This window comes from Tursiops truncatus, chromosome 12, assembly GCF_011762595.2.
Source record: "Tursiops truncatus isolate mTurTru1 chromosome 12, mTurTru1.mat.Y, whole genome shotgun sequence".
In the NCBI taxonomy this organism is placed as follows: Eukaryota; Metazoa; Chordata; class Mammalia; order Artiodactyla; family Delphinidae; genus Tursiops; species Tursiops truncatus.
In genome coordinates, this window is record NC_047045.1 from 53,092,687 (window position 1) to 53,109,586 (window position 16,900).

The following is a 16,900-nucleotide window of genomic DNA, read 5'->3' on the forward strand; positions in this document are numbered from 1 at the left end:
CCTTTCTAGAATAGCAAATGATGGTTCGGAATGGGAAGAATATTCCAAGTGCCTTAATCTTATACTTGAAACGTAGGCAATTGGAGAAGCCAAGAAGATTCATGATAAATATGTCACGTATTTTATTTATTTATTTATTTATTCTCTTACATGTATTTTAAATGACGAAAAGTTGCCCATGACAGTTACAGAAAATGGATGGAGTTACCTTAAAAATGCTTAAGTTCCATTTATGTACATCTGTGTGTGTACATACACGCACTTTTTAACAAGAGTTAAACTCTCCACTAAAAATCATATATGGGAAATGTGTAGCGGGCATCCTCACTTCTGGGGAAGCTCAACAAGATTTGGGAAGAGGCCTAGGACATTCATATTAAAATAGGAAATGCAGGCTGTCTTCAAATGGCTCAAATCTTTGTAAATCCAGGACGGAAGTCATGCAATTCTGACACATCTAATCAGGATCTTTAGTTTTAAGTTCTTTTCCATTTTGGGGAAGCTCTTTCAAACGCTTTCTGCTTTCAACTTCTCTTTGGAGACCTAGCTCTCGATCCTTAAGGGTGAGCACAAAGCATGCATATTTGGGATTTTAATGTGTCCTCTTTATGAGATCCAGATTCTGGTGACTGGTTTCCTCTTTGGTTCTAATATTTAAACTCTCAAATTCTATCAGCATTAATCTCAGTTGAATCAAACTATACTCATCTGCCCAAACCATCCTTTTTCCTCTCCCCTAAAGTATTACTAAAATATAGTATACTTTTTAGATGTTTGAAGATAGAAGATAATCTAGTCCAGTAAAAAGAAAAGTATAAACCAAGGAAAGCATTGCCGTCACCTTAAGAACTGGTACCCACAGAGGATCAAAGACCAAAAATAATACGAAAAGCCTCAACATCTGCAAATCTCTATTTCTACCCCACGTTCTACAAAAAAATGTAGAAACTGTACTATGTCACAGGAAAAAGCACCCCATGATCACTTCCCCGAGACGGTTTCCACATCAGCAATCTTGCACTTAAATTTCCCAAATCCAGCCTCATCCTCTGCAGATGACAATACTTTTGTGAGCTGAAATAATGTTCAAATTCTGCCGTTAGTGTCAGAAATCACTCATTCCCGATTCATGGGCGGTGATGAGCGGGTCTGGATTCCTGACATAACTAAGGAACTTGCAGCATCAGTCGAGCTTCTTACCAGCTTCTTGGAAACCCAAACAGCAGTCTGTCTCCATCTTTTAGAAGCCGATGGCATTCCCGCCCAAGACCCCAGTGTCATTCTGCTGCCCCTGTGTTTTGTGACCATGGCCATGGCCTGAGGTCACACCAGGAGGTAGTTTTGGAGCTCATTCCAGAGCTGGAATCTGTCCGGATTCACGATGGAACCAACAGATCAAGCAATCTTTTTACAACCCAAGGTCCAGCTGTCTACCTCATCATGACTGAGGTGTCTGAGGAATTAGGAATTCTTGGTTAGGTAGCACGTTTATTGCAGACAGAAGAGAAAATCCTTCAGGGCAGCTGCTGGGTGGAGCTTTTCTCAAAGCAATGGGTGGATCTTCAAGGCCTCAGATGTTTTCTGGTTCATTTGTCCTGAAACAATTCCTCCTCCTGTTGTACTGGGAATAGCTGGCCGTTTACCCCACCAGGGTCACCACCTGCACACGATAGGAGACAGGAATTTTGCTATCCTGTTGCCTTGTGGGTTGCCGTACAAGGGATAGCCATCTCCACCTGCGGACGGCCTGGGCCTGGGCAGGTAGCGGCCGTCATCAAGGTCCCTGTCGCTCAGGAAACCGTCCATTTCCTCCCACGCTCCCCTTCTGCATGGCTGGCACAGTCCGTTTGGTGCCAAGAACCAGGCTCGGCACATAGCAAGCGCTCAATGAAATGCTTTCACAGTCCTCAGTGCAAGCTAAGCTGCTGTCCTCAAAAGGGGTCCATCCGGGTGGGCTGCTACAAACCTGCCAGGGTTGCTTTCCTGTCCCTCGCACCCACCTGGGCAGCCTACTGCGGACCCGCTGCACAGCCTGCACGGCAGACCGGGCCCCGTGGACAGCCTTGATGTCCCAGCCGGGAGCATGGGGCACGGCTCCAGGCTCTGTCCCCTCTCCCCATCCTGCAGCCTCCCCATCCAGGCCTGCCTCGTGTCACATCTTTTAATTGAAAATTGACTTCGTGGTTTTTTCCCATGGCTTTGAGTGTGGTCACTTGAAATGCTTGTAACCAACAGAAGCCATTGGTGTGGATAAGGCCATGTGACCTCAGGTGAGGAATAAAAACTCAGGTCTGAGTGGCTCACTCTTTGGTTGTGATTCACATTGGCCTCACATGAGTGAATTTCAGAAGCAGCCCCCGGAGGAACACATCTACCACATCAACTGTAAGGAACTTAAGCTTCTCTGTTTCTGGCTTTCATTAAAGAAAACCCAGTGTTTTCTATACTTGTTCCCTTGACCCACTTTTAAACATTTAAAGAAATTTTTTTCTACAGTATTCACAGTTAACTAAAGTTTTCTTTTATTGATATTTTCTAAACAACCTAAATTAACACAGAAGTTGGACAGTGTAACACAACCATGTCCTGGGTGACATGAAGGGACACCTTTCTACCACAGATAGTCCCAGGTATATGTCAATTTTCAACTTGTCGGGATGTTGGGTAAGATCCTGCTGTAGGTGTTTTCTGTTACCAAATGGGGTTAATATTCTAGGGACACCCATCATGTCTTGAGGATCCTAGTTCCTCTTAAACTTTCTCCCTTTAATTACTTGTATCTTTTTCAAGGAAGTAGAAACAGAATTGTTTTATTGGGGAATATAAAGGTATAAACTAAAGCAGAACATTGATAGAATGAAAGCTAGCCTCTGGCTTAATGTAGTTCTTGAAGGGACTAGATGCAGTAACAAGAATGTAGTGATGGTGCCAGGACAGCTGATACATTGATGTGTGCTGATTGTTACTTCTCTGCTGCGTTATTTAATACTTCTGTCAATGGCCACTGCGTTGGTTGTAAGTCTTTTTTTTTCTTACATCTTTATTGGAGTATAATTGCTTTACAATGGTGTGTTAGTTTCTGCTTTATAACAAAGTGAATCAGTTATACATATACATATGTTCCCATATGTCTTCCCTCTTGCGTCTCCCTCCCTCCCACCCTCCCTATCCCACCCCTCCAGGCGGTCACAAAGCACCGAGCTGATCTCCTTGTGCTATGCGGCTGCTTCCCACTAGCTACCTACCTTACGTTTGGTAGTGTATATATGTCCATGCCTCTCTCTCGCTTTGTCACAGCTTACCCTCCCCCCTCCCCATATCCTCAAGTCCATTCTCTAGTAGGTCTGTGTCTTTATTCCTGTCTTACCCCTAGGTTCTTCATGACATTTTTTTGTTAAATTCCATACATATGTGTTAGCATACGGTATTTGTCTTTCTCTTTCTGACTTACTTCACTCTGTATGACAGACTCTAGGTCTATCCACCTCATTACAAATAGCTCAATTTCATTTCTTTTTATGGCTGAGTAATATTCCATTGTATATATGTGCCACATCTTCTTTATCCATTCATCTGATGATGGACACTTAGGTTGTTTCCATCTCCGGGCTATTGTAAATAGTGCTACAATGAACATTTTGGTACATGACTCTTTTTGAATTATGGTTTTCTCAGGGTATATGCCCAGTAGTGGGATTGCTGGGTCATATGGTAGTTCTATTTGTAGTTTTTTAAGGAAACTCCATACTGTTCTCCACAGTGGCTGTATCAATTTACATTCCCACCAACAGTGCAAGAGTGTTCCCTTTTCTCCACACCCTCTCCAGCATTTATTGTTTCTAGATTTTTTGATGATGGCCATTCTGACTGGTGTGAGATGATATCTCATTGTAGTTTTCATTTGCATTTCTCTAATGATTAATGATGTTGAGCATTCTTTCATGTGTTTGTTGGCAGTCTGTATATCTTCTTTAGAGAAATGTCTGTTTAGGTCTTCTGCCAAGCTTTGGATTGGGTTATTTGTTTTTTTGTTATTGAGCTCCATGAACTGCTTATAAATTTTGGAGATTAATCCTTTGTCAGTTGCTTCATTTGCAAATATTTTCTCCTATTCTGAGGGTTGTCTTTTGGTCTTGTTTATGGTTTCCTTTGCTGTGCAAAAGCTTTGAAGTTTCATTAGGTCCCATTTGTTTATTTTTGTTTTTATTTCCATTTCTCTAGGAGGTGGGTCAAAAAGGATCTTGCTGTGATTTATGTCATAGAGTGTTCTGCCTATGTTTTCCTCTAAGAGTTTAATGGTTGTAAGTCTCGATCATTTTGTCTTCAACACTGCAAAAAGACAGAGGCTCCCCTGACTGAATATCAGATTTAATTTATAGACATTTGAATAGTATATATGTAAGGTCATGAGAGCTAATTAAATTAGTCCACAAATATTGATATTTATGGAGAACCTTGTATTAAGAGTGTATAAAGTACCTCATAATCTGAAGGAGGAGAAAGACAATGAATTGTGCGGTTAAAATATAGCATAAGTGATAAATATCTTGACGTCGTCAAACTCTTTATTCTTCCCAATGCTTACCAGATAATCTTTTGCTGTTCATTTGGTTTCTCTAGTAGATTTTGTTCTGAGAAAGTAGAGAGCACAGAATTTCCCGAAAGAAATTTGGTCTTCTTGGCAAATCAATCTCCCAGAAGATTTGTTAGTGGAAACTGTCATCTAAGAGGCTGATTACCACAATGTGAAGTAGTGAAATAAAATATCTGGACTTAACAGACTACAGGATATGACATCTCTCAAAGATGCAGCCAACCTGGGGATCCCAGCCTGAATGGCCAGCTGGTCTTTCACAATAATTGAAGCCGTGTCTTAATGCAAGGACATTTTCTGTAGTTAGCCCAGTTAAATGATACCACAAATCAAGCCACTCCCATGGGCCTGGGCAGCACCACTGTAGCCAAAGGGGAGCAGGGCCTCTCCATCCCTCAAATTTCCACAGCTCTCAGTACCTTCAGAAGCACCCTAAAGGCGTGGGTTGGGCATGAGCCCAGGGAAGCCTTGGGTAAATGGGGCCAGTTCAGACTGTCTGGGATCTTATCCCTGACGGTAGGTAAGAGTCCTAATCAGACCTTAGTCACAGAAATGATAATTTAGGTTTATGTGCATCCCTGATTGATTTGAGCTCCTTGAAGATGGCCTGCCCTTCAGGGCTGTGCAGTACTTATTTAACTCTTGCGTGCCATATACTTTCTGCTAACTTTAGTATCCTATTGAATTTTGGTAACCTCATCAATACACAATGCACCTAAAAATTCTATATCAAGGGTATGTTTCCTCTTACAGTCAGAAGACAGTTACCTTGTACATATGGGTAAATGAGAAATGGAAGGAAATATTTCCATGTATTTGTTTATCTCTATCTGTAATAGCATGTCACTTCCATCTTTAGCCAACATTAGGTTTTGGTCAGTCACAAATTTTTCTTTAGAGAGTAGAGTCTATTTTAACCAGCATATGACTATGTGGATTATTACCTAAACGGCATATTTTTAAAAAAGGGGAAAGATGGAGTATAAGAATTTAATTTAGTCGTCTACAACCTCAGAAGCATCTTTAGATAAAATACTTAATAAAAAGCATAAAGTCCGTATTCAACTGATTAGTACACTCTCAGGCTGAGCATTACAGAGATGATCTTTTTTAGCTACATTATTAAATGACACCAAAGCTTTAGAAAATAATGCTATTAGTAGTGGTGACTCATGTGTTCTTCATATTTTAAGAAGGATAATAAAATTTTACAGGACAGTGCCTGAAATATTTTCCCCATAAACTTGTTTAACTATAATTATAGTAATATATAGTATTATGTGTATTAATGCAATTTATAAAATGCAAGTCGTAATGTAGCTTTTACTCTATATAATATTTAGTAGTAATATATAGAATAATGTATATCATAATATAGAGAGTAATGTGCGTCGTAATACACAGAGAAAGCAAAAGAGCCATTTTAGATCAATTTAAGGCACACGACATGTTAACTTGTTATTCTAGTGTTGTTGGCAACTTGGTAGGATTCTTAGAAGAGAAACTGAAGAGGAAGGGAAGAGAGGCTTTCGAGAGAGATGGAGTGGCACAAAAACATAAGAATGAATAGAACACGAGTGAGGAACACTGCATATGACAGCCTGGTGGGTTTTGAGGCCTTGGCGGGAGAATCATAGGCAGGCTAGTTGGAATCACCACTTGTAGCCAGCCGTGGAAGGTTTTGAATGCTAGTGTAAGAATTTTCAAATTTAGGCTAGAAGCAATTCCATTCCATCCATGTAATGTTTTTGCAACTGGGTTTTAACATGATGAAGGTTATGTGTTCAAAATATTAATTTGAGTGTTGTGTAGATTGGGTGGTGGAGAAAGAGACTATAAGCAAGGAGATAAAATTTAGCTAAGATTTAAATAATTTTGAGTGTGTAGTGACAAAAACCCTAAATCACAGCAAGCAGTATACACAGCAAGCAGTACTGTGTCACAGCAATGAAAATTCAGGATAGACAGATATGATAGATGATGAAAAGATACACAAAGGGCATCAGGAAGACTTGGTAAGACGTAGAAAACAAGCCTGTGGTTACCAAACGGGAAAGGGATTGGGGGCGGGATAAATTAGGAGTTTGAGATTAGCAGATACAAGCTACTATATATAAAATAGGTAAATCACAAGATCCTACTGTATTGCACAGGGAACTATATTCAATATCCTATAATAAACCATAATGGAAAAGAATATGAAAAAGAATATATAGACATATATATGTATAATGAATCACTTTACACAACATTGTTAATCAACAATACTTCAGTGTTTTTAAAAAAAAGAAGAGTTGGGGCTTCCCTGGTGGCGCAGTGGTTGGGAGTCCGCCTGCCGATGCAGGGGACACAGGTTCGTGTCCCGGTCTGGGAAGATCCCACATGCCACGGAGCGGCTGGGCCCGTGAGCCATGGCCGCTGAGCCTGCGCGTCCGGAGCCTGTGCTCCGCAACGGGAGAGGCCACAACAGTGAGAGGCCTGCGTACCGCAAAAAAAAAGAAGAGTTGATAGCTTGATTTTCTATTCTAGGGGATTAACTCAACAAATATTAGTTGAGCAACTCCTATATGAGAGGGTTTGGGAGATGAAAGCCCACCGTGGACTCTTCCCGGTGCTCAGCAGTGGGAGACCCTGCATATATTAAAGCTACAGACTGCCATAGGTGGCAGCTGGGGTTTATGTGTCACCCCCTGTCTCAAAGGCTGGAGATAGGTTATCCCACTGGCGTGTCCTACGTTAGGGTTCCAGCCTTGCTTTTAGGATGTGGGAGTGTAAAGCTCTCATTATATTGTTCTTAGCATTTGAGCCCTCTGCCAAAACTACAGGGCAAAACAAGGAGAAGCATTCGAAGCCCTATCTGCTCTACATGTGATTCAGCAATAGGCTAGATACGAGTTTCTGGTAAATGAATGAACAGCAGTTCAAGAAGGGAGGTGCATAAGAAATAATATTTTGGTTTTTTGTGTGGAAGATTTAGTAAATGTGCAGAAGGGATTCTAATAAACAAGTTTGTCTTATAGCTTTAATTTCTACCCTCCTCAAATTATCATGTATTAGCTTTTTGTGTGTGTACTCAGAGATAATCATAAATCCAACAATAGTGAGATTAGCTCAATAGCTTTTCCCTTAGGGAATAAATGGAGATATTTTGAAGTTTTATGTTAAAAGAATGCCTGAAGCTATTTTTACCAAACATCATGAAGAAAATATAATTAAGTAATAAATATTACAGTTGTAGATTTATTATTTAAAGCATGGTGAATTTTCATTTATGCTATTTTATTGCATTCTTTTTTTTAATTTTTTTAACATCTTTATTAGAGTATAATTGCTTTACAGTGGTGTGTTAGTTTCTGCTTTACAACAAAATGAATCAGTTATATATATGCATACGTTCCCATATCTCTTCCCTCTTGTGTCTCCCTCCCTCCCACCCTCCCTATCCCACCCCTCCAGGTGGTCACAAAGCACCTAGCTGATCTTCCTGTGCTATGCGGCTGCTTCCCACTAGCTATCTACCTTATGTTTGGTAGTGTATATATGTCCATGCCTCTCTCTCGCTTTGTCACAGCTTACCCTTCCCCCTCCCCATATCCTCAAGTCCATTCTCTAGTAGATCTGTGTCTTTATTCCTGTCTTACCCCTAGGTTCTTCATGACATTTTTTTTTCTTAAATTCCATACATGTGTGTTAGCATACGGTATTTGTCTTTCTCTTTCTGACTTACTTCACTCTGTATGACAGACTCTAGGTCTATCCAGGTCTATCTTTTTTTTTTATTAAGTCCTAGGATAACTTTGTATTCTTTTTGAAAATATGCACTTCCTTCGCTGGATTTATTTCTTAATTCCTGAATATGGTGTATGCACACAAACATGCAAGATTCTTTTGTTATTTAAAAGAAATTCTGGAACTTTTATATATTTGCCAACAGTTCAGGGTATGGTCACTCGTCTGAAGTCACAGTTCATAATCATTTTACCTCATAGCTATCTGTGCTGTTTCAGTATGTGCATGAAGCCACAGCCTAACCCAGGGGAGTGCTTGGCCGGATGCATTCAAGTACGTTGATGCCAACAGGTGATTTCATCTCAAGGTTGGAGGGGAGGCACTTTCATCCAAAGTTCATTCTTGACTTGTACTCAGCAGCATTTTGTTTACTATTCTTCAGATGGTTGTAAGCCAGGTAAAGGCATAGGCTTAGGACTCAGACTAACCTAAGTGAGAACACAGCAACTTGTAGCTGAGCCAGACTCTGAACCCAGGTCCCATGAGTGAAGGTCCCCATTAGCAAAGGCTGAGACTGGCCCACAGTGACTTCTCAGTTGGATCTGGTTCAGTTTGTTGTGTCATTCAGTCCCATATGTGGGACTTAAATGAGTCATCACTGGGTCATTGTAGGTATAGTGAAAGCAGGCGGATGGTAGCATTTGACAAGTATTTACAGACCAGGATGTCACCTGGCCAATGCAGAAGCACAATTCCTGCGGTAGAGTCATTCCTGTGAATATCTGTTACTTTAATTAACACAGGTCTGTATATTTTGTTGCATGTACTAATGAAAGTAAAATGGGCATCTTGAAGTGCAAAATACCCCACAGCAGGTTTGCAAGATTTATTCACACCACACCTTGCTGCACATACTTGTGCTCCATACCTGACCTATACCTGTACCTCTACTACCCTTGCGCTTTGGATAGTGGGGAAGAAAAAATAGCTTTAGTCCATTCCAATACAATCATTTTAAAAGTCCCTTTAAATAGTACTTAATTCCTTAGTAAAATTACCCTCTAGCTCAGAATTCTCCTTTTTCAGCTCCCCTTTTCCTTGTCCCAGCTAAGGGGATGTCTGGTATATGGAAGCAGGAAGGGCCCACGTAGTGCCTTGGCTTCTCCTCTGGCTCTTTGGGCCACTGGGACCATGAAGTCTTCCGATGCTGACGTTTTCTGCAGGTGTTACTTATGATCCTGTCTTCCTTACCTGAGTCTGGGCCCAGTAACCTTTCCAAGCTGATTCAGCTTCACTTTGGCTCTTGATGGCTGATTTCTCCACCCCCTCCACCCAGACCTCTGGCCAGGGCCAGTAACCTCCGCTCCTGCTGCAGGGGCACCAACCCTTTGCCAAGGCAGCAAGTTTCTCTCTAAGTGCTAAGGGGAGTTCTGGATCCCATGTGTGGTTAACTGACTGCAGAAGAGTGAATTGGGGAACTAAACACCAAGGGCCAAGATGCCCAACCACCCAGCACCTGTTGATAGGGATATGGCTGTGCTCCAGGTTGGTGCAGCACAGCCTGAAAGATAGTTTTCTCTGGAGCGACCACTGCCCTCCAAATCAGAGTGGGGCAGGCTTCCTATATCAGTCAGGGACCAGGAAAGAAGTAAATGGATGACATGCTCAAAAGGGGTGCCTGATTCAAGAGTTTAATGAAGGGACTATTAGAAATATAGGAAGAATTAAGGGAAACCAACAGGGGATGTTGAAGCTCCTCAGAGCAATAGCAGCAGGAAGTCAGTACAATCCCTAGGCTGGAGGACAGGGCAGGGTTCTAGGAACTTGACAAGAGCTGAGCTGTAGAAGAAAACTACTGAACAGAAGCTGTGGTCTTTGGTGGTGGAAAAATAAAACTGCACAGTGCAGCCTGGCAGGGAGAGAGGCAGTCCCTGCCCCTTTCTGTCCCACAGGGTCCCGCTGGGGCTCTGATGGCCAATGCAGAAAGGAAGCAGAAGGGTGAGGGAAACATGTTGATGTAATCCTTAGGCCAGTCTTCCAGGCACAGAGCAGAGTGGAAGAGGATAGAGGGTGGGTCTGGAGAAGCAAACAGAACCTCCAGCAGGTTCCTCTATAAATCTTTCTGGGCCAAAACCCAAAGGGAAAGATTGGACATACACACCTCACAGCTCCTCTCCTTCTTTCTCCCTTCCCTCTTCCCCCCTGCTCCGGGGCACAGAGCAGGAGGTATGTACATCCTTGGTAAATCCTCATGCACTGTGTACCTAAGGGGAACTTCCTGGCCTGGATGTCCTGGCCTTGGCTTCTGATGTACAAAGAGGGAAATAAAGATGTGGAGAACATCCTCTCTTAAGAATATTGCCTATTTTGCAAAACTGTTGTCTTCCTGGCAAATCCAATTTCAGATGCCAAAAATCTAAATATTAATCTTTGTGTTTCTTTTGCTCCTTTCTCTACCTCAGACAGATGGATGCCTTAGATCAGCTAGGAAAATACTATATCTTGGGGAGGCTAAAACACAAAAGAGAACATAGCACATTAATACTTTTAAAAACTGTCACCCCCAAATTTCACCAATACGTTGCTGAGGTCTGTATGGAAATTTAAACATTTTCACATATCTTATCTGATTTAACATCATTTAATCTTAACAACAATCCTGTAAGGTACCCATTTTACAGATGAGATAATTGAGGTCAAGTGTCCTCTGCTGGTTAGTGGCAAGCCCACAGGTAGGCAGAATTCCAGGTGTCCCAACTCCTGTTGTAGTACTCTTTCTTCTATGCCAGGTAAAGGCGGCATAGTCTGCACATTTGGAAAAGAGAACAAAATTCATAATGTATTGGTACCCGCTAAAAATTGTGCTTCTTGAACAGTTTTGCCCACTAATTATTGCTTTTATTAAAAATATGTTTTTAATCTTCTCTAATATCTTCTTCCATAGTAACTAGGTTATTTTATTCTCATTTTACTGCCCTTCTCACATTATCATCTGTCATTTGGTATCTCTTCCTATTTGCTTTTTTTTTCTTTCTGATTTTGACTCTTTCACTGTTTAATCACTTTTTAAAATTGAACTCGTTTTTCCCCCTACTCCTTGATTCTGGAATTATCCTTTGACCTCATGAGTGATTGCTGCTTCCCTAACGCAGTGAGTCAAAAAAATGATAGGGAACTGACATTTATTTCAAAGACAAGAGTAAAGAAGGTAGCTGGTCTAATTAGACCTGATCTAACTAGCAGCTTCTGGGCTCCAGGCAGATTTCCTGAATGGCTGCTTTCTGGGAGAGAAACTTTGAGATTCATGATGTCTCTGAGGAGTGGCATGTGTGACAGATCAGAGCTGAAGCCAGTGCAGGAAATATCTCACTTTATGAGATGTATATACCTTCCCCCTGAAAAGTAGAAGCTACCTGCTGGATAAGGGGAGGTCTGTCCTTCCCTAAATTTGGTAGAAGTTTCCCAGTTCACATATGAGCAATTTAAATGGATTTCGAATCTTCCTAGAATATAGGAAGATACTAAAGACGTTTGATGTCTTGAAAAGTCTAATTGCCTGGAACTGTTTTCTGTTCCCTGGTACATGTCCTCTCATACTGTCAAGAAAGGAGAAGATGGAGAATTTAGGTTCTGGCTAAGTTTGAGCAGTATCTGCTAAGTTCCTGGGCCAGGCTGAGTTGGGGAGAAGACCAGAGTGTCTTACAGGTTCCTCCTATGGCTCTTCCCCAGCCCCCAGTGCAGGTGGGCAGCTTACCTTCTGGGCGCATCTCTTAAAACTGTGCTTGGAATTACTGCTGATTCCTGATTTAGACAGTTATCCTAGAACACTGACTAAAAATATATTGGCCACATGTAAACATAAATATTTACCAGCAAAAATAAATGACAGTGTTTAAAACCTTTTAAATGACCTACTTAACATTCTTGTACGGAGAATCTAGAGATACTCTCCTAGGTTGCTGATGTTTGCATAAAATTGGCACCACCTTTCTGGGGGATAACCAGGCAGAAGGTTTAAAAATGTCCGTGGCCTTTGCCTCTGTAACCCAGTGTCTAGGAAATCATCAAGATTTTGCCTAATGACTTGGCAAGGAGATGTTCACTGCAGCTCCCCAATAAACAGGATAAATTATCAGTCATACATGAGACAAAATACTGTACAACCATAAAAATAAATAAAGGTAGATATGTGTTTTGAGACATGAAGGATATCATGTTATCCTATTGAAAAAGTAAATTAAATTCACAACAGTAAATGCATGTAAATATATACAAGAAAATGTAAACAAATGCATAGAAGAAAGACCAGAAAGGATGGACAAGATGATCATTATTCCTGGGTAGTGTGATTAATAGTAATTTTAATGACTAATGGGTCATTTTATTTTATTATCTTTTACAACGAACAGGTATTACTCATGAAAAAGAAATACTTAGCATTGAAATTGGTCTCCCCCACTCCTCAGAGAAAACCATGGTCCTGAATTTTTTACCATAGCCTTGCTTGTCTTTTTACTTTTATTCCTAAACAGTACTTTATTTAGTTTGTGTGTTTGGAGACTTCATATAAGTGCAGTTATACTTTATTATTCTTCTGCAACTTGTGTTTTTCACTCAGCATCTTGTTTCTGAGTTTCACCCATGTGGCGTGCATGGCTGTAGTTGACTCATTTCACTAGGGTCGAGCTGTCTTGGTGTAAATGACCACGGTGTGCTTATATGTTCTCCTGTTGATAGACTTTTGCTGATTTACAGTTTTTTGCTATCATGAAAGTTCTTATTAATGACCTCAGGTACTGATGTATGAGTGTCTTGGGTATATCCATAGGTGTGGAATGCTGGATTGTAGGGTGTGTGAATGTTCAACTTTACTAGATAATGATACATTTTTTTCAAGTTATTTGTATCTATTTATATTTTTGTAAGCAGTGTATCAGAGTTTCCATCCTCTACATAGTCATCAACTTTTATTAATATCATCAAACTTTTAACTTTTTGCTAATCCAGTGGGTATGAAATGTTTTAATTTGTATTTCCCGGAATATCAGTGAGGTTGAGCATGTTATTCGGGATTTATTAACCACTTGTGATTTCTCCCTGTAATGAATCTGTTTGGGTTTTTTGGCCCATGTTTCTATTGGGTTATTTCCATTGTTTATGTGGGTTGGTAGGAATTCTGTTTATTCTGGGAACTAATTTTGCTAGTTCTACATCTGGGAGATATCTTCTTCCATTAGTGGCTTGTCTTTTTATTTTCCATACAGTTAGTGTTTTTGATGAAGAAACATTCTTTTTTTTTTTTTTTTTTTTTTTTTGCGGTACACGGGCCTCTCACTGTTGTGGCCTCTCCCGTTGCGGAGCACAGGCTCCGGACGCGCAGGCTCAGCAGCCATGGCTCACGGGCCCAGCCACTCCGTGGCATGTGGGATCTTCCCAGACCGGGGCACGAACCCACGTGCCCTGCATCGGCAGGCGGACTCTCAACCACTGCACCACCAGGGAATACCCATTCTTATTTTTTGATTAAGAATTGATTTACAATATTATATTAGTTTCAAATGTACGATATAGTGATTCAGTATTTTGATAGATTATATTGCATTTAAAGTTATTCTAAAAATATTGCCTATATCCCCTGTGCTGTACAATATATCCTTGTATCTCATTTATTTTATATAGTAGTTTGTCTCTTTTAATCCTCTACCCCTATCTTTTCCCTCCTCCATCTTTGTTCCCACTGGTAATGACTAGTTTGTTCTCTATATCTGTGAGCTGTTTCTGTTTTATTTGTTTTATTTTTTTATGTTCCACATATAAGTTATAACAAACAGTATTTGTCTTTCTCTGTCTGAATTATTTCACTAAACATAATACCCTCTAGGTCCCTTCACATTTTTGCAGATAGCAGAATTTCATTCTTTTATATGACTAATGTTCCATTGCGTGTGTGTGTGTGTGTGTGTGTATATATATATATATATATATATATATATATGCCGTGTCTTCTTTATCCATTCATCTGTTGATGGACACTTAGGTTGCTTCCAGATCTTTGTTATTGTAAATTATGCTTCTATGAACATTGGGGTGTATATATCTTTCAAGTCAGTGTTTTTGTTTTCTTTGGGTAAACACCCAGAGATGAAATTGATGGATCATATAGTAGTTCTATTTTTGGTTTTTTGAGGAACCTCCTTACTATTTCCATAACGGCTGCACCAATTTGCATTCCCACCAAGAGTGCACAAGTGTTCCCTTTTCTCCTCACCAGCATTTGTTATTTGTGGTTTTTTTGACAATAACCATTCTGACAGGTGTGAAGTGATAACTCATTCTTAATCTTATCCATCCTTTCTTTCATGATTTACCCTTTTTGTGTGTCTCAAGAAATCCCTTCCTACCCAGAGGTTCATAAATATGAAGTCCCATATTGTCTTCTAAAATATTTATAATTTAATCTCTGTTAATGGTGTGAAGGTGTCCAATTTTATTTTTACTATATGGAAAACTATTTGTTCCAGGACAATTTATTAAAAGACCTCCCTTTTTCCAGAGATGTATGAATGCCAGCTCTGTCATAATTCGTGTCATAAATAAAGCTTCCGTATGTATGTGCGCCTGTTTACAGAGGACATATGCATTTGCGATGTCCAGGCACTTCCCACCTCCCTCTGACAGAGTCAGTGTGGCCACAGTACTTCCTCACGGCTGCAGCTGCTCCAGGTTCCGTATCTGCATATTTCCACATCGAAGTGGAAAAAAGTTTTAATACTCTCTTATCTCGAGGTTCTTTTGGATCACCTGGGAGGTTGTGAATTCTCAGGGGAAGCCCTTTTGCCCTGTCCATTTCATGCTGAGTGTCAAGGCAGGCAATTTGCCTTGCAGATGCCTGTGGGGAGTGAAGGTGTTTACTTCCAGGTCACCTTACTCTCAGGGTGTAGCCCTGTGGGCAGGAGGGTCTCACCATAACCTTCTCTCCCTCCGTGGCCCTGGGCTTTGTCCTCTGCCCCCTGCATCCCATGGGACAGTAAAGACTGAGGCTGGGATTCATCTGGGTGGTAAATGTAGAATTAATGAAGACTTGTTTTGTTTACATCTCCACTTCCCACTTTCACTTAGTTTTGGGGATTCTTAGTATTCTTTACTTTCTTGACAGCTCAGGACACATTTAGAAGGATTTTTTTCTTCTGGAATTTTTAGTTATTTTTCAGTGGGAGGGTCAGTCAGAGTATCTAGTTCTTCAGACCATGGAAGTAGAATTTGGCTAAATTCTTATTTTTTTATTTTTATTTTTTTTGCGGTACGCGGGCCTCTCAACTGTTGTGGCCTCTTCCATTGCGGAGCACAGGCTCCAGACGCACAGGCTCAGCAGCCACGGCTCACGGGCCCAGCCACTTTGCAGCATGTGGGATCTTCCCGGACCGGGGCACGAACCCGCGTCCCCTGCATCGGCAGGCGGACTCTCAACCACTGCGCCACCAGGGAAGCCCTAAATTCATTTTTTAACTTGCGTTATGTTTTGCCAATCTTGCCTAAAGGTTTGTTGGAGACTGAACCACTGCAAGGAAGAGATGAAGACACAGGAGCCAGTGCTGACTTCCCTAGCATGCTCTCTGAGGAGGAAAAAGAAGAATTAAAGGCAGAACTAGTTCAGGTATGTTTAGTAATCTTCTTATTGTTGCTATGTCTATCTCCAAATCCTGAGAATTATTGTTAGTTGATATAAGTTGCATATTACAATTATGTCGTCTTTCATTTAATAAGATTTAATAAGTGATATATTGTAAGATGATTCATTTTTCTGAGGTATTTTTGTAATGCTAATTGTCCATTATCCATTGGTGGCCATAGGAAAACAAACGGTTATGCTGCTTAAGCAACAATAATTAGTTGTAAATATGCACCTCTTACTCTTCTTAGTATCACAATGCTATGGGGACAATAAATCACTTACAAACCTTATGGAATTCCTTCAAGACCTTGGTACAGTCGCAAGCTGCCTTTGAAGAGCAGTTGTTGTTTTAGGTCAGCAGCTTAGCTCAACAAATACTGTGAAAGGATTTATGTTTATAATGAAAACTTCATTCATAGAAGCAACTGAATTTGTTAAGTTGATGTGCTCTTTTTCAGAAGAATAAAGCTCCGGCGGTAGAGAGGGAAGCTATGAGGACTTTAGGCTTCATTAGAGCTTGTGTAGTTGCCGTGGGCATCTGGACCTAGAGATGAGGAGGGTGCCTGGCTTGTCGTGAAGACATCTCTTTGTTCAAGCCATTTGTTTGTAGCACCCACTACATACACTTTGCTACCTCTTAAATACTTTGCTAGGGAGCATTTACATTGTAGGAGGAAAGGGCAGGAGAAGGGAGCTTCTCAAGTAGAAGAAGCAGTAGAGCAAGAGGGGAAGGGGCCAGCATTCCTCCCCATCTGAATCCCTGGCCCAGAGGGTAGGAAGCTCCTGGTCCAGCTGGAATCAAGGCTTGTCTTCTTCCTCTGGCCTCTTCTACAGGCTGGAGACACAGCTTTAAATTAAGCTTCACCCCACCGTGTCCACCCCAGACTCTCCAAGCTCTAAGGTTC

At 40.9% G+C, this 16,900-nt stretch overlaps 1 protein-coding gene across 6 annotated transcripts in view; it reads left to right on the forward strand.

Moving 5' to 3' along the window:
• TPD52L1 (TPD52 like 1) overlaps positions 1 to 16,900 on the forward strand; it is a 99,530-nt gene that overhangs the window by 47,035 nt on the left and 35,595 nt on the right. For all 6 annotated transcript variants that reach the window (XR_012324817.1, XR_012324818.1, XM_019951931.3 and 3 more), the window contains exon 2: positions 15,862 to 15,977. Coding sequence is in view for 4 of the 6 variants with exons in the window: in XM_019951931.3 (XP_019807490.2) it covers positions 15,862 to 15,977 (116 nt within the window). In the remaining 2 variants the exon portion in view is untranslated. The remainder of the gene's footprint in view (positions 1 to 15,861; positions 15,978 to 16,900) is intronic.